General features: G+C 39.1%; 2 protein-coding genes across 3 annotated transcripts in view; both read right to left on the reverse strand.

The window, feature by feature from the left end:
* Window positions 1-6,512, reverse strand: part of LOC107185337 (DNA N6-methyl adenine demethylase-like) — a 169,440-nt gene extending 162,928 nt beyond the window's left edge. The window contains exon 1 of one of the 2 annotated variants that reach the window (XM_015572998.1): window positions 6,452-6,512. The gene's annotated coding sequence lies outside the window, so the exon portion shown is untranslated. The remainder of the gene's footprint in view (window positions 1-6,451) is intronic. The other variant, XM_015573000.1, reaches the window with a different exon arrangement.
* A 5,359-nt stretch (window positions 6,513-11,871) lies between these two features.
* On the reverse strand, window positions 11,872-26,328 carry LOC107185287. Its single transcript, XM_015572945.1, is given in 8 exon segments — window positions 11,872-12,043; window positions 12,763-12,940; window positions 12,943-12,989; window positions 13,795-13,959; window positions 14,553-14,708; window positions 15,261-15,350; window positions 22,044-22,198; window positions 26,299-26,328. Coding segments are annotated over 8 exon segments (993 nt in total).
* Between the last annotated feature and the right edge of the window lie 1,514 nt (window positions 26,329-27,842).

Genomic DNA, 27,842 nt, shown 5'->3' on the forward strand with positions numbered 1-27,842 from the left:
ATTTGTGTACGTACCTATATATATTGCCCGCGCGCGCACACGTACACACGTCCACGCGGGCCGAGGATAAAAACCGGAGGAGAAAGAGAGAGGGAAAATGTGCTCCGGTTCGACGCCTTTCGACCCAACGAAAACACGATTTTTCTCGATTGCCCTCTGAAAAAAATACGATTCCCCAATTTTTCCACGATTCCTCTACATTCGTCCATAAATTTTTAACTCGAAACTTTGCAATCTTGAAATTTGCACTCTTCAAATGTGATTTAATGAATGAGCGTTCTTCGGGATAAGCGAAATGGAATTTTGGCAGAAAAAAAGATCGAATAAAAAATGACGAAATATTTTTCTCATCTTTTATACGTTATTCGAAACTTTTTATCTAGATAATGAATTTGCCCATCTCTGGACAGAAGGAAGGGTCTTTCTCTCTCGGTTAGAGGGCGAAACAGCGGAGGCGAGGAAACAAGAGGATCGAGGACACCCTATCCACATCAAAACACAAGACCGGGTGCGGGCGGGATGTTTCGGCTAAGCGGTAAAGGGTTTATGGAGAATTGGGGTATCTCGTAAACTTGACCTATCTGACCAATGCTCGTGCCTAGGACATTGTGCTTCGGCGGGGATGGCGGAAGTGGGTCAAATTAAATATTAACGAAACTTCCACCCCACCCCCTCCCTCCGTTCCGGAAACCTGTGGGACATTGGTCGACTTCCGTCCGTCGGGAAAACCTCGGGTTTCCCGTGGTAGCTTCGCGAGGGATGGATCAAAACCATGAAACTGTCCATCGATGGACTCCTTCACTGTCCATGAATTATCCTTCACGGTAACGAATGAATAATCTTACCAACCCCTTCTAGGCTAAGCCGTAGTTGACCGGCCGCGGCGAGTCCACTTCAGAGAATTCGTGGGAAGGGGAAAAGATTTTCAGGCCATCATAAATTTGTTTTTTCCCAAAGCCGAGCCTCTGCTTAGCTTCTGTTTACTCTATTTTTATTGATTCCAGAGAGACATCCCCCCAGTGGTGGAAATAACGCCGTTGCTCGTGTCGCATTCATCGAGGAATTACTGTATAGTATAATATACTGCGACCCGCGTAACGTAGCAAACATATTCATGTGGCCAGAGAACAGAAAAATGTTAAGTATATCAGAACTAGAGCAACCAAAGTGGCAAACAATTATTCAATCCCGTTATCTTGTTTAAAGGTCAACACGTCATTCTAAGGATACTGGCCCTGTATTTATTCGAAATAAAATTCTGCCCAACCCAGAGCGAACGGGATTGATGTTGATCGATCCTTTTGCCGTCCGAATTTCTTTTCCGGAAAAACCTGGTTGAAGGTAATAAAAGCCGCGCGTCGACGCGCTGGCAGAAGCGGCAATGGACGAACGAAAGGGTTAGCTTCGAGATTAAAAGGAAGTCATTCCCCCCCCTCCACCACCCTCCACCCCCTCCTCACCCCCCTGTCGTCGTCTCTCCATCAATCACAATTATATCCTCTCTCTCCCCTGCTATATCGTTCATAATTACTGCTCCGTGACTTTATCCCGGCGCTCGACGTCGCCGCTGCAGCCGGACCCGAGCACCACACGCTCCGATCCGCTCCGTTCCGCTCCGTTCGACTCCCGCGAGCTTGCGAGTAGGGATAAACCGATACCGTTAAGATATCGATACTTTTACTCCTTAATTTGTATCGAAAGAAAAGTATCGATATTTACTTATTATCGCATTAAAAGTATCGATACGTACTTTGTATCGAAGGGTAATTAATGCCAGGTACTTAAACCGGTTACAAATCAATTCCCATCAATTTCAACCAGGGACTTAAACTGGTATGATTTTGATACCGGTATTATGCTAGCATAGCTGTACTGAAACTGATATATTACCGAAAACCGAAATAAATATCGGTATTCTTTTGGCTTCTTTAAGGGTAGGACTTATATAGGGTTATATAGGGCGAAGATTCAACCAAAAATAATAAATGAATAATATAATACCGGTATTTTACGTTTGGGTAGAAGTCCCTGATAAAAACAAAGTACTTTTTCTTTAATTATATTTTTACCGGAGTCGAGCAGAATTTTATTCGAATAGGGTCGATGTCCAAATTACTGCCACTTTGAAAATACCCTCCGGTCAAAACGCTCGACCAGCACGTGATTTTCGTGAATTTACGGCAAAACAACTGAACAATGAACGGTAAAATACCGTTTCGATCGTTATTATTACATGGTTGAAGAATAGAAAAAATTTGTATTGTTTATATTTTATCAATTTTTGTGGATCCCGTATGTGAATTAATTGAAGTTAACACTAAGTCGAACCGGTTTTATTCGACGCAGCGTTAACTTCAATTAATTTTCATATGGCCAATTTTTAAATCTCCATATTTTTGAAAATTTATACATAAACAGGACAAATAGGACTGTATACTTGTTTCTGATAAAAGTAGACAAATGTTCCAAGTTTCTGAACAGTGCACATTGTTATAACAAGGGGTTAACGAACCCCTATATAATAATAACTATTCAATATTCAATTTTATTCCCTTTCAATTTTGCATAACAATTACAGTAACAGATAAATTTCAGTAAAATTCTTCTCGAAATTTTTTTTTTCCATTCGCTGTTTATTACTTATTATTCTTTAATAATCCACGGATTACACAAGACCACGGCCTCTCTGATAAAGTCTATGGATAGTTCGTTACCGTGTCCCATTTATTCACTCTATATTATTTTTTTCCAATCTGCCCGTTGCCGCGCAATCAGAAAAAAAAAGGTTGAAAAAAAAAAAATGAAAAACACGATCTCGCGTCGCCGCGCGTCTGTGGTATACGATTTTTATCCGTCTTTTTTTCCATAAAACGCTCTAGAAATCCCATCCCCCGTCCGTTGCCCCTTTTTTTTCTCGTGGCCGAGGCTTGATTATTCCGCGACGGCAACTAAGATGCACAGTTAGTTTCAGGAAAACCGCCGCCGTTATCAGGGAATAAAATTGCACCGTTTTCGACTTTAAAACGCTCTGCACAAAATTTTACACTGAAATTCGCTAACACATTCGTAAACAAATTCATTAAACACAAACATGGCATTTTTCCATGGCAAGTATACTCGACATAAACATTGATACTGTTAACATTACAAACAAAAAAAATTGTATTACCTACGGGATGTCCAAAAACAAGATTAATTCCCATTATTCACCCCATGAGCAACGCAACCTACTCAACAGACCCACAATTGACTCGAATACCACCCCTTCGAATGCCTCCTCCAACGATCATCCAAATCACACGAACCCAAAGAGTATACGCCACCAACAAATCTTCCGAAAACCCTCCAAAAACCAATTCGTCGCCTGAATTCTTAACCGGACTCCGAAAGTTCGAAAGTTCTTTTTTCTTAATGTTTATATCTTCAAACAACAATTAAAAATCTCTACCGATAATAAGATAAAATTTTCATAATATTTTCATAAATCCTAGTTACGCCAATGAGATGCATTCCTGTCTATCCCCCCCCCCCCCAAAAAAAAACATTTACTGGCAACCGAACGAAGATTCCTCACGGTGCATTCCGAAGGACACGAAACGCGACCTCGTGTCCCCGGAAAATCTTCGAGGATTTCCCCGTTCGGTTTTCCTCGAGAACGGCGCAAAAGCACACGCAGGATAATTGCGAGCGCTGATATACGGTTGGCCTATTACCACCGGGAGAATGTAATATATATACTCTCTCCTTCATTCACCCCTTCCCCTCTCTTCCTCCATCCTCGTCGAGTCCCTGGAGCGGAGGGTGGACCCTCTCCTTGTCTTTCTTTTCGTGGAGGAGCAGGGGGGAGGAGTTGGGGGTGCGTGCGCGCGCGCGCCCTTCGACGAGCTCGGGGTGCGTGCGCGCATATAAATGGAAACCCTTCAAGTAGCCTCGGTACCCGCGTTGCTATCCGTTCCCGTGTGCGTGTACCCCTTCCAACGCCCCCCTGCCCCTTCCATCACCCCTGTACGCACTCTTGGATTACCATGGAGGAAGGGGTTGGCTCGACGACGATAGTGGCACGACTTGCTGTAGCGATGGGCGTTCGATTTCTTACTGCTCGCGAGTTTTCGAGCAATTCCAGGCCAGACAGGTTGGACAGAATTTAATTTTTTTTTTTTCAGTAATACAGTTGGCTCTCACGATATTGCCACGGCCGGGTTTGTAGGAGAGGCAACGAATGTTTTTTTTTTTTTTAAGAAAGTGGAGGAAGTCCGTTGGTAATACACACTCCTCTCGATTATTGTCCCGAACTCGGGTCCGCCCCAGGGCAATAAGGAGAAATGTTTCTGATCTTTGGAAATTCGTACGAGCACTGATTTACTTATTCAGGAAAATGTATTATTTTGTTATAAAAATTGGAATGTCCACGTATAAACGATTAAAATTTCACGAAGCACTTTTTTTTATCTGCTATTCGTTATTTGAAGCTCTTTCATCTGGATAACAAATTTGCCAATGTTTGTTGCAAGTCTAACCTACGAATCCAACGTGAACTATCAATGGTTGTTAGGGAAAATGCCAGTTTTTATTTCTTCGATCTGATACAACGAAAATTTAATTGAAAATCTCGACAAAACGTAATAAGCAGGCGGTGTGGACGTTCGATAACTTCCATTGGCGAGTTCTCGGGCAACCGTAACCTATCCCGATGACTACGAGGGCGAATTATATTCGAAATTACGAACGGTGGAAAGTCTCGAAAGTTTCGAAGTCTTAATGAAAGCGGCCGAGCGGAATATCGTGGAATATTTCGTGGATGGTTGAATTGTAGAAACTGGTTTGTAAAGGACGAAACTTAGATTGTGTTATTTTTGTTGCTCGATGGGTCCATGGTAAAGGTGATTGGTGGTTGAAGATACTCTCGTTTGTTCCTGCAGTTTTCAGACCTTTACATGAACCTCGATCTACGCTATTGTTAATTGAATTCGAGTATCATTTAGTGAATAAAAACATGCTCTTTTATAGAACACTAACGAAATAAATTCTGAATATCTCCCCGATATTTCTTATCCATACCGATCACTCTCAAGCAACAGACTCTAATCCTAAATAGCCAACATTCCTGCATACAATTTCAAAACAATTAAAACTTCTCTAACAATAAAAAAATTTTTGTTTTTGCACTTATTTCCAATTTCCTTTTTCAGTATTCTGAAGTAAAATACTAATCATTCAAATTAAATTGGTAATATTTACAACACGGTATAAAGAGTCGTATAAAGTCCCAGCTAGATGCGACACCAAACACGGAAGCTACCTTAATCCTCGCGATGGTGTTGAAGGCGTGTCGAGGCCATCGCTAGAGGGAACAGCTAGGAGGGGTGGGAGAAGCGCGTAGAGCACAAGTGCACGCAGATAGTCGATGTAGGTGCGTTGCACGAGCGCTTACGTGCCTAGAAATTCACCCCTTTTTTTTCTGCCCTCTCTCTCTTCCTCTTTCACTACGTTCCTGGCGGGAGGGAGAGGGTTGCAAGAGGAAGGGGGAGGGCCTCGAGAGTGAATACGACACACGGGGGTGGTCGCCACGCACAAGTACACACGGTTTCGTAGAGTGGAACGAGATCTATAGCACGCACTTACGCGGCCTGTATATGCGTGTACGCGTACGACGCTACCCTCCGCGCACCCCCGAGGACACCGGCCCAGAGAAAGAGAGAAAGAGGTTTGAATTTTTCCTGCTGGCTTGGCGACCAGCCGGATGTCGAGATTCTCGCGACAGAATACGCGCCTGTCGCAACAGTGGTCTCTTTTTTTCCCGAAAAACTGGACGAAATAAAGTTTTTTAAGTGTGCACCAGACTTATCGCTGGTACGCAGGGCCGTTCCTGGCAGGGGTGCAAAAGGTACCCCCGCACCTGGGCGGCACTAGATCGTTTATTATATGTAAAATTTTTGATTGTACAAATAATAATGAAGACCTTTTTTATGGTTCTGAAAATTTTAGACAAATGGAACTCGATCAAATTAATTTTATATGTAATTTTTGTAAAATTGAAATTATTCTACTAATTATCATCAGGTGACTGCATTGTTTACTTAACTTAGTAACATAGAACCACGTTCTCGAATAATAAAAAAATGTTTAAACGATGGACTTCTGGCCTCAAAATATCAAAGATGGTTATTTCTGAATTATATTACTAATAATAAACGCGGCGTACAAGAAGACCCCAGCCTAGCTAAGAAACACAACAGATCGATGTCACTGTTCGCAGATACGATTCCATATTCGGGTTCACTGTTTTTCGAGGAAATGATAAATTTCCTTTTATAGACTCGGTATTAATCTAAGGCGTAATATTTGTTCGCCGAACCGACGTGTAACAGGAAGCTCGATGACACAGAAACGGTACAAGGGAAGAAAAAATAAATCAGAAGTTCGAAGATAAATATTATGAACATAGACTTACCGGAAAGCTGGCCTTTAAACAAACGAACCATTCGAGGTGGACACTGCGATTCCATAGGACCTCTTGTCATATACTATACAAACTATGCCTCGAAAAAATATCACTGTACATAAAAAAAATGTACACAAAGCCATACACTATACTTAATTATACACACACATCACAATCATAGCAATTACGACTGACACAGAATGCCTCGAAAACAATTTAATTCACACACGAAATAATGATTGTAAGAATAAAATCACGGATACGTGACTTGGACGAATATACAGGGTGTCCCTAATCGTTGGACAAACATCTCGCGATCTCCCCTTGTCAAAAAAATTAAAATGGAGTAAAAGATCGAGTAAACGATATTAAAAAAAAATATTATAGAAATTTGAAGAAATTATATTTCCACTTTACTATAAGGCCGCCATTTTCTGTCGCGTAAAGTCGACCGATCCACGCGAGAACTACTCTTGTAGGAAGACTCGTAGAGTTCCGCGGAACGACTGGTCGCTTCATTGCAATCCGAAATACAGGTAAGAAGACATTCCATTGTACTGTAAACATAGATACACTGCGTCATGACCATAAATCGTAACAGAGTTCAAGAACGGTTACCATTGCTTAGACTCGCGAATATTTATATACACATCGAGAACGCTCCTAGTCTATCAATGACAGACGTCAGTTTGCCTTTGAAAATTTATTCGACAACGTATAAATCAATGGACATTTTTTTCAATTAATTTTCAATGCCTGGAGAAGATTATTTCGAGTTTGATTTTGACCCATCTGCAGCTATTGTCGTGTGCGTGGCAGTTATACAGGGTGTCCCAAAATAGTTGTAAGTCCTTGAAAGGGGTAATTTGAAACAATATATTTTTTACACATCACCATACAACATTATCCACGAATATACAGTCCCTAGTTTTAACAATCTAACCAAACATTACGAAAACGTCGCACTTACCGTTATAGGATTAATTCGATTCTAGTTTATAATTAACCGAAGTTCAATTCGAGGAATATTAATGAAACAATTTATCGAACAGTCCACGAAGGTTTAACAGTTTTTAACAATTTTTTAATTTCTTGTTTTGCGTACAGGTAGATTTTTACATCATTTTTATAATCACCAGAAGAAGTATATATTGTGCGTGGAATTTTCGATAATCTACATTGCAATCAAACCGCGGCCGGATTGAAAGCCGGAAGTGCGACGTTCGCGCGGGTCGTCGAAAATATTCCGAGCGCGTGCGTCGTCCCATTCGATGCTCCTCAATCTAAAGTAATTTTCAATGGCTGCGAATTTCCCCGTCCAGCGAAATAAACGGTCGTTCGATCGAAACACTGTCGATTCCAACCGATCCCCTACACTTTTGTAAAATCAAAAAATTCTAATTGTTCCATCGATCGAGAAAATACCGATGCGGAAAGAAAAAATATATTCACGATTGCTGACGGCTAGACTGCGGATTTTTATGCAAGATAAAAATTTCTAAAGTAATTTATAAAGACAGGAGCAATTGTAGAAATGTATTTTCAATCTTAAGTATTTTATTGGGTTCAGAATAAAATTGAAAACTTGTCGGATCCGATGAAAGTTTTGTTTTTTATTGTATTTCACAGAGCCCTATAGGTTATAAATGCATAAAATCCGCAGTCTAGTCATAACATTTTAATCGTCGTTGTAAGAGTGTATTGACAAGTCTAGTGTTAAAAAAAGAAACGATAATATATTTCCATAAACATTTACAGTCCAACAATCATCCATCCCTTATCATATTCGCCCACCCCAAGAATGATTTCCCTAGGCGTGATCACATTTTCGTAATTAATGGCTTCCCGGGCCACAGCCGGCAAGATGGCCGAAAGGAACCGCCGTAACGGAGGGTTGAAAACTCGGGGCGATCGTAAAAGGCCGCGTAAAACGAGGAAGGGTGCGCTGCGTGCGCGTGACGGCCTCGCGGCGAGAAAATTCTACGCATCCTGCGCGTGTCTGACCTCCTAGCAGTTATTCCTCCCTTGGCGTCTCCTCCCCTCTCCCTAACCACCATGTTTCCGCGTGTACGCCGTTTTTGCTCCTTTTTCCGACGTAGTCTCTCGACTTCGAGATCGAATACATGGAGACACATAGAGTAATTTTGAGGGATTGTTTGGCTAGAAAACGCACAGTGAAAAAGGCTGTACGTAGCCAGACACATTTTATTTTTTTTTCAAAGTCATAAATTGTTGAAAATTGTATGCGTTTTGTTAACCCTTATCCGTCCCTCATTTTCCCAACTTAAATTGTCCCTTGGTATCAAATTGACTTAGTGGTAAAAGTTGAGTGATAAATATTAAAAATGAAAATTTTTTAAAGTAAAAATCACGAAGCCTCATCTTAATTTACTTACACATGACAAAATAACGTCATTTATTAATAGAGACTGGTGGTCGTGTTTCAAATTATCTGCAATATTAAATATTACGCAAAAATTGTATAACTCTGGCAAGGGTGAGGGGAGGGGGAGCAAAATCCAATTTTTTTCTTGTACAGTGGGGCAAAAGCAACTATTTTCCGTCCAGAAATATGTTAATTTTTCGTTATAACAAATGTATTGCAGTAAAGGGAGACCATATTGGAAAATAATAAACATTTTCCATTTATTCGATATTTTGTTGTTGCTCAGGCCAGAAACTTTTGGACGTTACTACGTCCATAGAACGCGACACACGAGGTTTAACCTATATATCGTTCCGTCCTTGATAACCAGTTACCGTCTCCCGTTGAATCGCTTCCCGTTTCGCGCGATATTCTTGTCTGGTCGATCTAGATCCCCGCCCGTTAAATTGGCCGCCGGGCTCGGCTTTCGTTTTTCCTCCCCGCGACCGGAAGCCCCCGAGAGCGTGTCGTGCCGCGCTTGTTTCACGTGCAACGGCGTTTCAATCACGGCGTTCAGGGGATTTGTTTCGACAGGCAGAGAAGAATTTTCACCAGGGATCGAAAATGTTAATGGAACTGTTTTAACACGTTCTATTTCTGGACCAAGAGGTGTTAAATCCAATTTAAAAAAAATTGATACTTTACATGTTTCCTGTATCAAATTTTGCATTCCTTCCGATGGTAAAAATTATATTTAATTATTCGTTAATATAATAGTGTAGAAATGATATTAAGTTCATATTTTGTTTCGAGCCAAAGAATGTAAAGTCCATCATATTGGGGACTTATCAGGCCCCTGAAAACGGGGGGTGGAAGGGGGATTTTTGTACTACAGCATAGGAAAATATAAAAATCTTCAAAAATTGAAATTTATTTTAAATATAATTAAATAACGTTTAATCATAACGAAATGGAAGGTTCAGAACGGAGCCCCCTTGGAACGTAGGGCTTGGGGCTACAGAGCCCCTAAACTACCCCTTGATCAGGCGCTGAGACTTAATGGAATGTTCAATAGTTTAAAGGCAGCGATTGTTTCTCGTTGAATTCTTATCGAAGGCTTTCAAAATTACAAGGTTTTTACACCTTCGATTTGTTCTCTGAAGTTTGGTAAATGTGATTTAATAAACTCTGGTTCTGGGGAACAGATTTAAAATATAAACCGTGGAACTTTTAAAATTTTTACAATATTCATTAAAAGAAAATCCAATAAAGTCCAATACTATTCGGATATTCTTCCTACAATGTGGTGAAATGTCCAATACAAAATTCAAAATTCCGTCCCATTTCAATTTTTAGATATTCCAGTCTGAAATTTGCATAAACTTCCGGCTGTCTAGTGATAACTCTACGTAACGGAAGTACGTTAGAATGCGTAAGAGTTTTCCAGCGATTGCTTTGTGTTTGCGCGAGATGGTTTCACGGAAAACGTAAAAGCGCGTCGTGATTATCGACCTTGGGGCAAAGTGACGATTGCTATACTTAGGAGGCAATTTTCATGAGTTCCCGTGACGGCGATCGATGGTCCATGAACTCCAACGGGGTCTGGTTCACGGAATCGTTTTAGAGGGGAAAATGTTTCATTTGATTCCAACTGACGGTTTTATGAAACAAAATATAACTTTTTATGAAAGGAATAAAAAAAAAATCATTTCACGACTGTAGATATCTCTGCGGGGATTAAACAGTACGAATCATGTACAATTGTTTTTTGAATGTACGTGCGGGCAATTGAGATTTCAAGTAACTAGCGACATCTGGCGGTAATAGCATTGAATTACCATCTGTAACTTGTGCAACAGTCGCCATTTATTCTTTTGCAACATACATAGTGTCTGATAATAATATCTTATTATTTATTTTATTTAATAAAGACACATGAAAATCATAAGTAATTAATTTACCTCTTGGTCAATTTAGGCACTTTTGCCTACATTACCAACTGTAGAAATCGTACGTATCTAGATGCGATAGAAGGTAAGTGTATACGAGTACACTTGGCTTCCGCTGGGGAAAAAGTGGCGTAAGGGTAAGGACACAGATTAGGTATAGGACTAGACATTTCATTCAATGTATTTTTGCTGCCCACTTTTCTGGGGATACGTTACCCCATTTCCATTATAGTGTCACTACCCACCGCAGATTCACCGTTCTCATAACGTAGAGGTCGCTAAAATCAGAGATTTTTTAAGGTGTCGGTACGACAGTTTAGATGGGCCACCAACTCCCATAAGATGAAAGGTCTATTCTTATATCTCGTCTGTGGTAAGAGCATCCTACCACTCTTAAATTTAATTCAAGTGTTGAAATAAATGTTAAAACGAATATTAACTTTGCACAAATTTCTGAAACCTTTGAAACCAAGTGGTAGGAACTCGTTTCCCTACGCCACTTTTTTTCCTAGTGGAAGCTAAGTTTGCACGTCAGTGTATGTACGTCGAGCAAATGAACGGTCGATTGACGGAGACAGCGTGATTGGAGCTCGTTAATTGAACAGTTCCTGGAAATTTTGTTCTCTACAGCCCCGAAACGATCGATTATCGAGCTTCTGCTGTACTTCAAAATAGTATGGATGGACATTAAATATTCAAACTACTTAACGTGCCGTTAATTTATTAATACAAAATACTATCGAAATATTTCATCAATTTTGTTAAAATGATCGTTAACTACGATAGCGTATAAAAACTAGCTAAATGGGCAGATGTTGATTCAAGTGTCAATAAATAGTAAATATGTTTAAGATCTCAAACTTGTATATTTTCTAGATCTTCGAACGTATCCTCTTTAGCTTCCTATGCGTTCTAATATAGGAACCCGTAGATCATTTTCGGGTATTTTTCTGGCATCATTCACTTTGTTTCTCCCCAAACCACTCGCAGAACTGACTTCTCGGTTTTCGTATACCTTATTCTCCATAATTGATTACAAGAACACCATAATACTGTGTCATCTGTGGACTTTCAGTTTCAATAGAATAACTCGTCTTCGAGAACGAAACAGCTCTTTAATAATTCAACATAATCTGACAGGAACAGCCGTGAGGGAACCAAAACACGTCTGTATAAAGTTGGTTTCCGCTTCCTTCTAATGCAACTAGTCTTTTCTGTACATATTGCTGTTGACACTTACTGGTATAACCTGTGGGAACGGAACAGATACCGTTGCAAACAGTTGTCCTGGAAAAAAATAATAAAAATTGTTAAAACGATTGAATTAAAAGTTCCTGTGACATTAAGTCCCAAGCCTCAGACCCAAAGTCCTATGATCGAGGTCTCCCGGACCCAAGGACTAAAGCTAGCGGACTCATGCACCAAAAAAATTAAATATGGAGTTCCCTAGAGACCCAAGGGACTCAAAGATGGGGTCCCTTGGCCCCGATGACCCAAGACCAGGATATCCCAAATCCAAAGCAACTTCGCCTGGGAACTTCTGAACATAAAGACCCAATCCTAGAATGCCCTAAGCCTTAAGGACCCAAGCTTGAAGACCACCGAACACAAGGACTAAACGATCTAAGGGCCTCACATCCTCTAGACCCAACAGACCCAAAGTTCCCTAAGTCCAGGAATCCTCAAACCTGGGAATTTTGGGTCCTAGAATCCCGTGATTTGGGTTCCTCGATCTGTGGGTCCCTGGGCTAGTGTCTTTGGGTCCGTATGTCTCCAGAATTAGTCCTAGATCTTCCGTGACTGGTTCGATTCAATTTTCTGGAGCCTCATTCGACTCGATTCGAGTTCTAGATCGATAGAATTCGATTATCTGATTTCTGGGTTGGTCCAATTCAAGCTTCTCAATCCTAGATCAATCTAATTCTTTGTTTTGATTCAACACCATGATCCTTGGGTCCTACGACGGTCCTATACGACTCCGTTAAGGTGTCGATTCAATTACTCACGTGCACCTCTCGCTCCTCACGACTTGCGAATACTTCTGATTCTGGTCCGGAAGATTAACCACGTACATCCAGTTCCCTTGATTGTTCAAAGCTGCCCTGGGCATGATGTACTGCGGATCCGTCGGGCAAAGGGAGATCGCTTCGAGATTATTTGCCTGCCTCTTCTCGCGACTCTTTATGGATTTTCGCGCACCGTGCCAGGTGTAATTTTATTCTCCCGTCTGTATCTGAATGAAATAAATCATAATATATATATAAAGGAGAGTTGCCTATATTGGGCCGGCTCCTAGATCGAACCATTTGTGTATCTCTATAAAGAAATATATTTACAGATTTTCCGTTGGGTATATTGATTTAAGGAACGGAAATCAAATGTGCGAGAACAGTGAAACAGGTAATTAATTTGTTTGTCGTTTCGCGTGATCATTATTTTTCGTGCTATTTCAAGCGAATTTCATTTTACACCTTGTAAGTACCATAATTTTAAATAACACTAGTATATAGTGTACTGTTTTAGCTACAATTTCGTATTCATACTTCAAAATGAATTGGGGTCAAATAGACCCCAGTCATTGTAACATGCGACGTAAAAAATTTTTGCACCAAATAAATATCCCAGGCAATTAGAATTGCCTTAACTAAGGTTTTACAGACACATTACTAAAAAAAATATTTCTTACGAATTAATAAAAATAAAATAGAAATAACTATTTTTAAAAAAAAAAAACTTTACAAAATACATGAAAATATATGTGGGGTCAGCTTGACCCCTTGCACAGACCATGGAAAATTTACTATGCACAGAGTGAAGGTTAAGAGACGCATTCCTTTAACTCCACTCTCGTTCCCTGATCTGTTTGTACATACGGAATTTCTTTCCTCCACAATTTCACGACGCAAACCTCCTGCAAAGCTGTCCCGTCATCCTTGACTCGTGTCAAGGGTCGTAAGAGGGGAAATAAAATGGTCCCGGTAACAGACCGTGGCAGGTTAAACAGTGTTATCAGGCGAGTAACCTCCCGGAATAATCACCTGTTTGCCCACCATGCTTGACCCTGTCCGAATGAGTTCAAGGATTGCGTCTGCGGATAGACTGGACGACCAGATCCACGGTGGCCGCCTGGATGGTACTTGATGCTCGTTTCATCGGCCAGAAACGGATTTCTCGAGGTCTGATCGGGAGCACCGTACCTGTAACTGGTCAATAGTGTTCCAAAAGACACCTGCTTCACGAACAACACAAAACTTACGAGTGAATAAAATCAAATTTTTTAAGACTCCGTCACTGGTCTCTAACCCCCTTCTTGGTTGACTGACAAGGAAAGGCACGGAAATGTCCACCACCGATTTTTATGAAACTTCGTATGTCTGTTAAGCAGTCAAAAATAAGGGATACGTATTTTTTTCTTTATCAGCTGAGACTCGACTTTAAGGGGTGAAACCACCCATCGAAGTTTCGATCCGAAATTTTTTTGTTACAAACAAATTATATTTTGGACAATTTCTTAGCACCATATTATTCTACGCTTTTTTCTTTTTCATTTTTTCCTTTTTTATATAGATATAATATACGTTTGTATGGATATGAAAGTTAACACAGCACTAATTAAATAATATTAAATTAATAAAGGCCATATTGTTTCTGCATCCGGGCAGCCAATAATCTAGGAACAGCCCTGTAGATATGTATCCCACCGGTTGTGAAAGTGTCGAGCAAAACGATTGCTGGTAGGGGACAAACAAGGAACTGATTAACTAATGTCTTGGCGTTGAATTAGCATTAAAATTACCCGCTCTGCTGAGTGTCGTTCGACGGTGCTCCATAAATTAAAGTCGGCTGCCCTCGGAGCGGATACCGAGACGGCAGGAACGGTAACGCCTGCGAGTGTAATTGCGGCTCTCCTCGTGGGGTGTAATCGTAACCCTCGGAGTAATCTGGGACTGACCTTGAACAGAATTCTCTTGACCTTGATCGGTTTCACGGCGAAGCAATCGCGTATAGACAACAGAGTGGATTAAACTGGCCGAAATTTCTATAAAGTATTTTTTAATGAATTCTTTATAATTATTCCATACCAATGAAAAATTTGTGTTTGGTAGCATTTTGGAATTAATTAAAGAAAGCGTCCACATCGGTTTAAAAAAATTAATATAACATTTATATAAAAAAAATATATATATATAAGTCAACAGAAAACAAACTTTGAAATTTCTATAAAGTCATTCGCTTTTTATGTAAGTACAGTTGAAAATGAAATTGTTTTTCATTATTTCTATGTTAATACTCAGTGTAGCATTCATTTCTTTTTAATGAAAATACCCAAACGGAGACGATCGAGCAATAAAATTGGTGGTATTTTGAAAATATTTTAAAAAATGATGATTTTATAGAAATTTCGGTTATTGTATTACCCTAGATGATTAATAATCAAACTAACTTGTTCTTAAACTGCTAGTGATCAATGACAAAAAGAAAAAGAAAAATAGCAGGTACTCACCTATAAATGTTGAAGTCCTCCTTCGACTCATCCTTCAGCACTGAACCAAAATCGAAGCTGCATTTGTCCACGAGAAACTTGATCAACTGTCTATGACAAAAAGAAAAAATGAAAAAAAGACTAGATGTCTGTACTGAAATCGACAATGTAAATCAAACGACATATGTCGTATATGACAAAAAAGAAAAAATGAAAAAAAGACTAGAAATCAGTATTGAAATTGACAATGTAAATCAAACGACATATGTCGTGTATGAAAAAAAAAAAGAAAACCCGCGAGACAATAGTTTCTCTCGGAACGATTCTCGACCTGCGACCCCGCGAGATGCAAATTATCCGTCGACATTTGCCACGATACAGGGGCCGGGAATCCAGCATCGAGATCACGGTTCCTTGACCTAACTTCAACGGGTGTCGGTTACAGTCGAATAAAAAATTCCTTATCGTTCCCCATGCATCATTCATGAACCCACGGAAACCAGATTCCCATCGTTTATCGAAGTTTACGCGACCGACTTTAGTAACTACACTTCCTCGAGCAGAATCCGGTTTAACCCTTGTGTAGGCAACCAAAATACTCACGGTTATTGAACAATCGGAATACTTCTATTCTGACAGATTAGATAAACATAAATAATTTTACTTTTATACTTTACTAAAACTGTTAGTTTTCCCTTCGAATAATATACCAAGTGCTATTTTAGACGAGAACATAATCCATCGTGCACTGAACTAGATTACTAGACTCCCAAAAGTATGATTTCAAATTAAAGATTAAACATCAATTAATCGTTTTGGATTATTATTCATTAGACTGTGGCATTCAACGTGTTTCGAGGTCCACAAGATTACTGAAGTTTCAAAGATTTATCCATATTAAAGAAAAATATTCATTAAATCGGTATATATTTTTCATATTACTCAAAATATGAATTTTATCTCAACACGTAGTCCAATTGATCGCAAAATCTCTCCCCCATTCGATTGTCTCTCATTAGTTCCGTAAAAAAGGAAAAGACTTCAAAAAGTGCCTATTTTCCCGAAAATTTTAGACAAGCTCCCTAATCAGTTTTCTTCAATCGACAGGTGCAAATCGATCAGCAACGAAGAGACGACTAAAAGTGTGTCGAAGTTGTTATCGATCGTTAGGTTCGCGGGAAAGCCAATCGTAACTTCGTCGACCTAGAATTTCACGCGAAGACGCGCGAAATACCCGCGCATACACACGCACGCACAGATATACAGGGTGTCCCAAAAAGATTGAATAATCCGCAACGTGGATATTCCTCATGCAAATACAAATCGAAAAGTCCTTTACCGTTTTGTAATCCGAAGCTCCATTTCCGAGATATTAGCAATTAAAGGAACTCCAATCAGCTGAGCAGTCTGCGCATACGCGTGGCCGAGCGCTCAGCTGTTTGGAGTTCGTTTAACTGTTAATATCTCGGAAATGGAGCTTCGGATTACAAAACGGTAAAGGACTTTTCGATTTCTATTTGCACGGAGAATACACGTGTCGGGGATCGTCCCATCTTTTTGGGACACCGTGTATAAACACCGAGCGAATTTTTTAGCGACGCCTTGACCGGTGGAACTTTCACCGAACGGTGAAAGACGACGGGGCTAGAGATCGAATCCCAATGTACATACGTATAAATAATTCATGGATCCACGCCTAAAAGCTGTTTTCTCGGTTGCTCCGTCACCGCTATTCAAGAATCACCGGCTGCATCCCGATCAAGAAACTGCTTCCTGTCGCGCAGTGGGGACGGAACCGTGTAAAATTATAACGATGTGGACGAAAATTTCAATTTCGAAGTTTGACATTTTTGTTTTATAATCATTGAATATTATGGAACAAGAAATTGCAATGAAAAAATTGTTTAAAACCTGAGTTTTGAACGATTTTCATGTACACTTCTCGAGGCACCTATTCTTTGAATTAAAATTGTACATACATATATTTGGTTACTGATTCTAGCATTCAGAAATTTAGAATTCAACGATTAGTTTTGGAAATTTTACCCTATGAAGAAATTCTTGTTTTAATTCATACAGTAAAAAAATTCAATGAGTTCCAAAAAACAATCTGCGCCACGTTAATCCGCGAAGTCTCTACTTCAAGAAATTGCAAAAATATTCTACGACCATCTGCGAGCCCACGAATAAATCGTGTTTAGATCGATGGAGAAAGTACGTAACGCATTGAATTTATGTTTCGCACAATTTTTACAATCTCGTTATTGTAAAAATTATATAGATTCGAGGGAATTAGCATCCTTTTTAAGCTACCACATATTTGACACCATGAAAATCGCCAGGTTCAATTACTTAACAAGAAAAATTAAAGAAAAAGATCAAATTTCTTAATATAATATTTAAACAAATGATTTTAAAAAAAAAATATTTATATGGTTGGGGATTCCCCATTCAAAGACACACGATTTAAAAAAGAAACTTTGATAAAAGTGCGATTAGTCGTTTAGAAAAAAATTGGATGACCAGAAATTTACCCGTTTCGCCTACACATCGGCTGACTTTCGAATAGACATGTGGGATCGTCGATCGACAGAAATCAGAAGATCACCGATTGACCTCGAATATCCTCGAACGGTACTTTAATGCGTTCTAGCGCTACCGTTATTTTTAATGGACCGTATTAGCGTGTTTTCTTAGTAATGTATGCGCTTAGATAGTATATACTATTTTCTCTTCCTATGAGCGATTGGTCTGAGGCTTGTATTGGACACGAGCTATTATTAGATATATCGATGAAATCGTCTATTGATTCTAACAAAATTTAGTACAAGCTTTCCAGGAGAGCCCCATTCTAAGCCATCAATTTATGTATGTCAAAAAATAATTGAATAAATTTTTGTTTACTGTTTCCCTTTTGAAATAATTAGAAAATTTATTTAATAATCGATAAGTTAATTGCAGAATTAAAAAAGCGAAGTAAAGCTTATACTGATATCATTGATTTATTTGGATTTATATACAATAACCCAGACAGAGATGAAATGCAAGTGAAAGCTCTAAATTTAGTGAAAGTTTATTCGAAAGATTTACAGGATAGTTGTGTTTGTGAATTAGAGCAATTCACTGCATTATTAAAATTACAACCTGAAGGTTTAATCTATTTTAATATCTCGTTAACAAAGCCTCGGATAACATTTTTGTTAAGGACAAAGTTATCTCAAATTATCCCAGGAACCCCTCGTTTCCGGGAGTCGAAGCTATTTTGGGACACCCTGTATACATCACCAATGCCAGGGGTCGGCAAACTTTTGAGACGGAAGAGCCAAACCTGTCCCTTACAACAATTTAAAAATTATTCGAGAGCTATAAATATATTTTTATAAATAAGGAAAATTTAAAGTAACATTATATCAAGTTATAATATTAATTACATATTTATTAAATGAAGAAAAAAATCTCAGAAAAATTGCTTTCATTGATTGTATTATCATTCTTAATTGTACTTCAGAGCCACACTTTTTTTCTAATCAACTAAAACTGTGAATTTCCAAACGAAAAATTTCAATTCTCTTATATTCGCCAACATTTCTTATCTAAATATCCATGGCAAAGTAAATAATTTTGTAACCTTAATACCGGATCATTGAATCGAACCGAGGATCACAATGCTCAAATAATTCTTGCCGCGACAGCCCGTATACAAACCTGTTGCAAGCGGCAAGAATCATTCGGGCAACAGGTGTAACCGATGAAAAACCACACGCAAAATGGAGATGGAAATCCGTGACGTTACTAACGATCGTTTACCACGATAAATCTCGTTGCATTCCGCGGGGATCGATGAAACATCGAATAGCCACCGATAGAATCGATCGTAACACCAGCACCCTGGATAATTATCTAGCAGGGCATGACCGCGTCAAGGCCACGGTCACGGTACGATGATCAAGGAATTAACCGTATCGGAATCGACGTAACCAACAATCTCATTTACGGCGCCATCCGTGTTCTTTACGTAACCGTACGATCGCTTTCTGTTCGTAGTGTGTACCTTGCACGGATAATCGTTGATCGGAATACGCAGCTGGAAAGTTTGTAAAAATTAAAACATTTTCCTTTTCGAATCTGACCCAATGAACGTTTTACCTACTAACCGTACGTTCTTATTGGTTTTATCTCTTACTTTCAATTTTCTTTCAAGAAAAAACGATTGTTTGTTAAAGATGGCGGTCTTGAAATATCAAAGAATCTGCAGTATGCTAAGATACCGTATACCATATCCAGTTATACAAATCAGTGGAATTTTCGATATCCATATGTTGAGAACGCATCGAATAAATTAGTGTCTGTTTAAGGTCGAACTAGAACATTGAATCAAGGTCTACTCCCACGTTGAACGATTGGTTAATACACGGCGACTGAGGAAAGCACTCAGACGTTAGAGATTTATGTATGTACAGTGCATTTTAATGATGCATGTTGTGCACTGGGATCAAGTCTTTATTAGCTTCTAATCGTTACCGTAGGTGTTGCTACTGGTCACGATGCTGTCAACGCTTCAGCAGCACTGAGAAACGTTGTCTGAAGCATTTCTCCCTACGCGATTATTGTCACAGCGCGGATCCGAGTTCGGGACAATAATCGAGAGGGGTCTGTAGTTGCTTTTTCGACGTTCAAGTAACACTTTTAATTTCTTTAACATTAATTCAAAAATGTATTAACATTTCTTTAACATTAATTCTGAAATATATTAACATTTCTTTAACATTAATTTTTATATATATTAACATTTCTTTAACATTAATTTTTAATTGCCACGTACAAACAAGTACTCGTATTTCTTTGTTTTCACGTAAATCAGAGACCGAATTTAATACCAAAAAATTTTCTGTACGCAATTCTTTATACGTTACGTTCTTATTAACGTAAAATAAATAAAATGGCAATTATAGGGCGGTAATTGGAACATTTACCCTACATTTCATTCTCGCGCGGCTTGTCAAGAGCCAGTGTATTATCATGTTAAACGCGATAATAGATCTGACATCATAGATTCGCGATGCGGAGCGCTCGCGCGTATTGTTCCACGCGCGTCCTATGCCAGCACACCGAAACGATTCTTCGTTTTTCTTGTTTTTTTCATGAATCGAGGCAAAAAAACTATTGCATCACGGTTGTTACCTTTCCCGTTCTTTTTTTTTTTTTTTTGTTGCCGCTGAACGAGGAAAGGTGTTTCATTGAACACACAGGTTGCGTGACGAACGCTTCACAGGAATCGGATTGTGCAAGACGAATGGAGGCTGAATGAATTATGCTCGGTTGAATGTAATCGATGTCATTGGTTGTGCTTTTAGTTTTTTGTAAAGGGTTATCCAATAGTACCTTTATGATTTTGGCATTTGATATTTTGTCAACCCTTGACATTTCTTAATATTTTTGATTTTTATGTTTGACAGGTTGAATGTTAGGCCAATATAACCATGAATAGGTACACATCAAAACAATTAAAATTATTCAAACTTGTTACGAAAATCAGCGTCCTATAAAAACTACGTTTCGTGAAATTCGTGATTCCTTCGGCCAATACAACCAACCTTCAGAGCAAACAATTCGGAGTTCGGTATAAAAAATTTGAACAAATTGGTACTGTTCAATTCATCAAGTGTAAAAAAATGTACTTATTAAGATAACATATTACTACGAAATATTATAAATCTTTCTTCCATCTCTGACCTTGTATTACCTTGAAGGTTATTGAGTCTTATACGAATGAATTCGTCTTAACACATGCTTTCATATGATATAAAAAACATATATACAGCGTTCCATATAAAGAATTGAAGGTTCCCTTCAATTACACATGCCAATAAGTTGTTTCCAAAAAACAGTAATTATTCTTCCCACTTTCTTGTTATTCTAATATTTACTATTTGCACGAAAAACGGTGGCTAGTAATAGCGTGAACACCCTGTATATAATAATATTTGTCACTCGACCGAACGAATAGAGAATAAAAAAGCGAAAGTACGAAACGAATTCACCGATTCCAGGCCCGCTGCGAGAAATTTCCGAAAAAAAAAAAATGTTTCCGTGTTCGCCGAGGAATTTACAAAAATACGGTTCACCGGCCGTTTATTAATATTCCCGACGGCATTGCCGACGACTGCGTCCGCATACGAATTAGACGAATTTCGGGAAGGGAAAGTACCCGGAATAATTCGTGATCGCGAAATCGCCCTGAAACGATATCATCTTGGAAGTCGCCTAAGATCGTTTTGGAATTTCTAAATACAGGGCTTTTCAACAGGGACTTTGTTTTACAATTTATTACAATGTCTTCAATTTCAATCGAAAATCGCATAAAAATAATTAAAATCCAATACGAAAATAGTGGAACTGTGGAAACTACATATCGAAAAATTTCGGAATCAATGAATTTATGGCGAACGAAATTTTTTGATCGAATAATTTCGCGTAATTCTGCAGTCAATTGGCCGCCTAGATCCTGTTGGAAAGCCCTTTATATCGTTCCTTTCAATAATAAAATTATCCACGATTTTTCATAACGATGGAACCAGTTTCGATCGATAACAACGAAATGAATTCCTGGCGAAGTTCTAAGACCCGCAAGATGACCTCGATATTTCGTGGAGTAAAAAGAGTCCTTCGAATTTATCATTTTTTCTTTCCTTAATTTAATTACACATTCCGAACAGTTCCGACGAAGGCCAGGTGTGTTTATCCGTCATACTTTTCGTTTTTTACTTGCCATTTTTTCGCGGATCGAGCATTCGGGGCGCTTACCTGGGATAATGATCGAGGCTCTCGCAGAAGGTTTGTCCAGGTTTCGCGCAATTAGGAGTGTGACCTGGCGGCGCAGGAACAAACGGTTCGAACTGCGGTCGTCCTGGACATCCGTACTCGAGGCACGGCTGGCTGTGACCGTTCACCAGCGATATCTGAAATTGAAATCGAAGTCGCTGATATATGCAACGAATAATAATATATTAAGTGTAGGTACCAATAAGTAATCCATTATTTTTATTTTTAAACATAAGTACATTATTTTCTTTAAATTATCTTGACTTTTCACCGAGTAAAGAATAGTGTGTAGGATGTCGGAGAATGATTACGAATAGAAATGAAAGGGTATAGATACTTGGCTTCCATAGAATTGAATACCGAGTTCGTTGAGAAATAGCGGATTACTCATTGGTACACGGAATGACATAATAAATCGATCAATGAAGATTTAAGATCCTGTTTGAACATTTTAAAGTTGTCTTCAGAGTGTTAAACATTCTATAATACAGTAATACCTCGATTACAGGTTAAAACAAAAAATCGCTATTTATTATACAATATTATTATATTACTATATTTGCTATATTGCTATATTTTGCTATATTGCTATATTGCTATATTGCCTTTTTTGGCTATATTGCTATATCGCTATATATTGCTATATCGCTATATTTGCTATATTTTGCTATATTTTGCTATATTTTGCTATATTTTGCTATATTTTGTTATATTTTGCTATATTTTTGCTATATTGCTATATCGCTATATCGCTATGTTGCTATATTGCTATATTGCTGTATTGACTATATTACTATATTACTATAAGTTTTCATTTATATTACTATAACTTCTTATTTTTCAATTAACGACGAATCATTCGAAAGCCCAGTTATTGCACTATATGTCCCTATTGATAAACATTTCAAAATATATATATTGTTGAAGAATTATTAGTCATTCGAATTCAAGAATTGTGAGGGTACGAATATTTCTGTGACTCGCTGTATATAAATATTGGAACGGTGGACGTTAAGGTACGTTCGGATAAACAGTTCCTTGATAATTAAGATTCTACTATGCTCTATAAAATAATTTAACATTTTGGTATTTTCGATTTTAAATTGACTTCTGAACATCATAATGAAGTGTCACTGAATTTTTACTATAAGTTTCAGATCCTTGTACAGAACACTACTAAAGTGGGCGGATATTTTCTCAACGGAAACTACGGGTTGTCGGCCGAGAAAGAGAACAACCGGACGTTGAAATGGATAATTTTTTTCATTGTCGAGCTTCAAGGAGGAAAATTTACATGGAACACAGGCCGCGGGCAAGATTGCGACGACGAGCGTAATTAGAGCGTTATTTCTATAAAATTTCTATAAAGACTATTAGGAGAAATCTCCGGCCGGTTACGGAATACCAGGTGAATCATGCCTTCTTCAGAACAGTTTCGTCGACTCGCGGGGTTTCATAAATATAGTATATGCGTACGCTCCTCTAATAATATTAAATCGAAAGAAGATCGAGTTGTAATAAATAAACGAGAAACTGATAAGCTACGAAAATTAGCAAAATCGATAAATTAAACAACATAGAAGAGTTAACAAGTTTACAAGTTAGATTCTGTTCACATCTGTATTGAGTCACCTCTGAACCTCTTTACTATAAATTATTAACAATCAATAGGCCAGTGCAATTGGGATATTTATTTTTGATCGAGAAGAGCAAGTACAAGAGTCCCATTTAAATCGATCCCCTCGAATATCTCTGAAATCATTTATGATAGTGGAAAGTGTTTCCAACAAAAGTTGAATGGTATCAAGGGGGGCATAATTTGATATTAATAGTTTTTTTGTAGGTGGAGGCGTAGAGGACATATGAAGGTCAATTTTATTTTTTTAAACAATACCATATATTTTTGAATGCATTGATCGATGTAGCTCGTCATTCTCTTTAAAAAATTATTAACCTATTTATACCGAGAAACCATTAGTTTAGGAAATATTTTAATTCAAAAATTGGCACTGTGGTATTAGCGATACGATATTTACCCTCATAAATATCAGAATCAATAAAAAAAAATCAGTCGACCACTTTATTCATGAATAGAATCGAATGGTTTCGTATTCGTGAGATTTTCGAGGCGGAAAGCCCGAAAAAGGAGAATTTTCCACGCGTCGATTCACCCCCACGGCGTTACTTCATTAAAATTCCACGTGCTTACGACTGTTGCGCAATCTTATCGCGATAGTAATCGCACGAAAAACACGGAGGAAACTCCGATTTCGGAGCGATTTATCCAGATGGACGCGATATAAAATTATGCCGGAATCCATAAATCCGTTCTCCCCTCCGTCGGCTTATTTTCATCAAATCTGGAATTTTGTAACGAGCGCGATCGTTATCTCGATTCCCGGTCGTTAACACGGATTTAACTCTGATGTAATATCCCCCCCCCTACGGTGCACTCGAGACGGCGTTTAACTGCTTTCTTATACGAGACCGCTTTCAATTGACTCATCCGTATGACACAGCCGCGTTGCGACGATAATAATATAATCACGGATCACGACGGAAATCGGTCGTCGACCATCAAGAAATCACTTTCGTCTCGATGATTCGAAACGGAACGATGTGTGTGGTAATATCGAGGAATGAATGGTCCCGAATTAATCGTTTTTAGTACAGAGGGTCCAGGTACACCGACGAGCAAACTCGGCTTCCTTTAGGGTAAAAAGTGGGGTAGAAGAAAAGTTTCCTACCACTTCGAAGGGAAGGCATGGAAGTGTCCTCCGATTTTGATGAAACTTCGTACGTCTGTTAAGCAGTCAAAAATAAAGGATACGTATTTTTTTTTATCGGCTGAGACGCTACTTTAAGGGGTGAAACCACCCCTCGAAGTTTCGATCCGAAATTTTTTTGTTATAAACAAATTATATTTTGGACAATTTGTTAGCACCATATTATTCTACATAAAAAAACTGCAAGCCTCGTCCATTAGAAGTTTTCATGTATCTCCTCTGGTTTTCGAGATAGTACTTTCGGATCGAAACTTCGAGGGGTGGTTTCACCCCTTAAAGTCGCGCCTCAGCCGATAAAAAAAAATACGTATCCCTTATTTTTGACTGCTTAACAGGCATACGGAGTTTCATTAAAATCGGAAGACACTTCCGTGCCACCCCTTGTAAGTAGTGTTTAATTCAGAGTTGGGCAGAATTTTATTCGAATAATGCACAGTGAAAAGCGGCAGTATCTAAGAGTGTCGACCTGAGCTTTAAACAGTTAATGAGATTAAAAATTGAAATTTTTCACGTTTAAACAATTAAAAATGATGAAATACTTTTTTTATCTTTTATTCGTTATTCGAAACTTTTTATCTAGATAATGAGTTTGACCATCTCTGGTTTAATTTGAACTTCATCGGTCAAACGGATGTCCATTTTGAGACGGCTGGTCACGTGTGCGGCCGCGAAACACAACACACGTCACCCTTTGATGGACTCACGCAAAGCAGTTACCACTTTCACACGCACGATCGTTAGATACACGAGCCGCAATGTTACGAATTAGAAACGTCGTTTAGGATCTACCGCTTCCGTGAAATTTTTACGCGAACGCGTTTCACGTTCCGTGATTCTCGGTGATTGCGGCAATAAGAGGAGTAGGACGACTCTTGCGGCAACCGTTCCGTCTCGGAACGTTACATCCTATCCGTCTGGGCTACTACTTCTCGATTACTAACACGTTCAGAACGACGAACAGTGGAGCAGAAGCGTAAGAAATAGGGATAATTGTCAAAATTGATAGTTACGTTTTTTTACATGTTTTTTTGTAAATTCATAATTAGAACAATTAAGAATTGTACAAAGATCAAAATAGTTTACTTCTAATCCATGTGTAAACACGCGTTATGTCTGGGTGGTCTACAAAAGTTTGTATGTTTTTCTCGCGCAAAGCTTCAAGTTGAGTTTTCTAAGTTTTCATTATATGTAAGAACAAAATTTTTGAATGGTTCGAAATGAGTAGTATGAATTGTAATAAGTAACAGTAAATAATTCATTACACGTAAAATAAATGTAACATTTGCCAGAAAAATAAAATTCCTTTTGTGTCTAGGAAAAGATTAACGATAAAGTCATTCTTGAGAGTGAAGTCGTATAAGAAATCGTATGGTCAGAGGTTAAGCCAGTCTCCACGTAACCACCCCTTTCCCCAACAAAAGTTTCACCTTTTCCATCACCTTGCTACTTACAATTATCAACAGATCTAATAATTGTCTCATTTTCAGTGAAAAGTGTCTCTTCGCCGAGACCACACCACTGGAAATATGCCAACTTCACTCGAGGACACTTCCGCCAGGAGGTCAAGCCTACACTCCACTGTCACGCACACACTCTGATCTCTTCCCCCCTTTGTTGTCCTTCGACCAACACACTTTTCGCGAGGGCAGGTGTCTCGACGAGTAAACGTAACGGCTAAATCACATAATTATCCTCGCGTGAAGTCAGTCCCCCCGTCCAAGTAATTCTTCCACACGATAAACGGCTGAACGACACGGTGAAAGAACGCGTGCGCCGTCTGGCAAGCAGTACGGATAGCGGAAACGCTTGGACACGCTTGATCATCGAGTCCCCGGCACCGTACGCGTCGCTGTCGACACGATATTGTTCCTAGCGACGAGATAACGAGACAGAACGTTCACGTTTCACTCGATTAATCTTTGAGGGTACCGTTCGTGAACCGTGCGAATATCGTGGAACAATCGAACAATGGTTCGTTGAAAAAAAAAAAAACAAGAATCTTTACACGTCCACATGGGAGACTCGAAACGTTTTGTTCAAGTCGTGAGGACTAAGTGACAGTTAAAAGTAACCGTGGTACAGTGATTCCTCGATGAACGCTTCGATGATGTCGCCCTTCTGGCAAAAAATAAATTTATCAAGGGCTGCAAAACCTTTCCTCCTTGCCACCGATGCTCCGACCAAGTACGTCGCACTCATCGAGACATTACTGTAGAATCAGCACAAACACCACCGAAATGAAACTCTAGACAAAAGAAACTTCTAAGCTCTATTTAGAGACCAAAGACGGTATTAAGCACTGTTGCACCGAGCCTTCTCGATGGTCCACCATTTTTGGTGGACAGACAGTTCATCAGAAACCGTGCGAAATTATTTTTGAAGTTCGTAAAATCGAAGATTATCCGCACACGATCTTGTAACAGAAACAAAATGAAGTTCCGTGTTCCTCACGTCGGATATACCCGTGAGAAATGTCTATTCAGATGAGAAACAATTATTTTCAATCATGAAGCACTGTCCACTGGTATAGCACGATTCTGTTTGGTAGACACCCAGAAACTCTCCGATTGGGGTTTGTCCCGTACGCGATTATACACACGATATCTCTCGCCTATTGCAACGTGGGCACTTGTGTCCTATGTAGAACCGTACCGCTAGCCTGTGTCCGTACCTCCTCCCCCCTCCCTTCCTCGAGCACGCGTGCTCGAGTTCCGATACTAGAGGAGGGGAGGAGCTGACCCAGGGTGGGGTGCACACGATATACTTTCACTGACGTCCGTGATCCGAACACCGTCCGGTCGACCTTATACAGTTGACGAGTTCGTCCGCGGACAGACTGTTTCTCATGAAAGGTGTCGTCGGAGCAAGATCAATGGAAATCGGTGTTGCCGAGAAGGCCGACTACCTGTTTCCGTTGATTTTCTTTGTACGCTCGCGGTAGAGTAATCTAATACTTTTGCCGTATGGCTACACTTATTCGAAATTACGGTAATTA

Source organism: Dufourea novaeangliae, unplaced genomic scaffold, assembly GCF_001272555.1.
Source record: "Dufourea novaeangliae isolate 0120121106 unplaced genomic scaffold, ASM127255v1 scaffold60, whole genome shotgun sequence".
NCBI lineage: Eukaryota > Metazoa > Arthropoda > Insecta > Hymenoptera > Halictidae > Dufourea > Dufourea novaeangliae.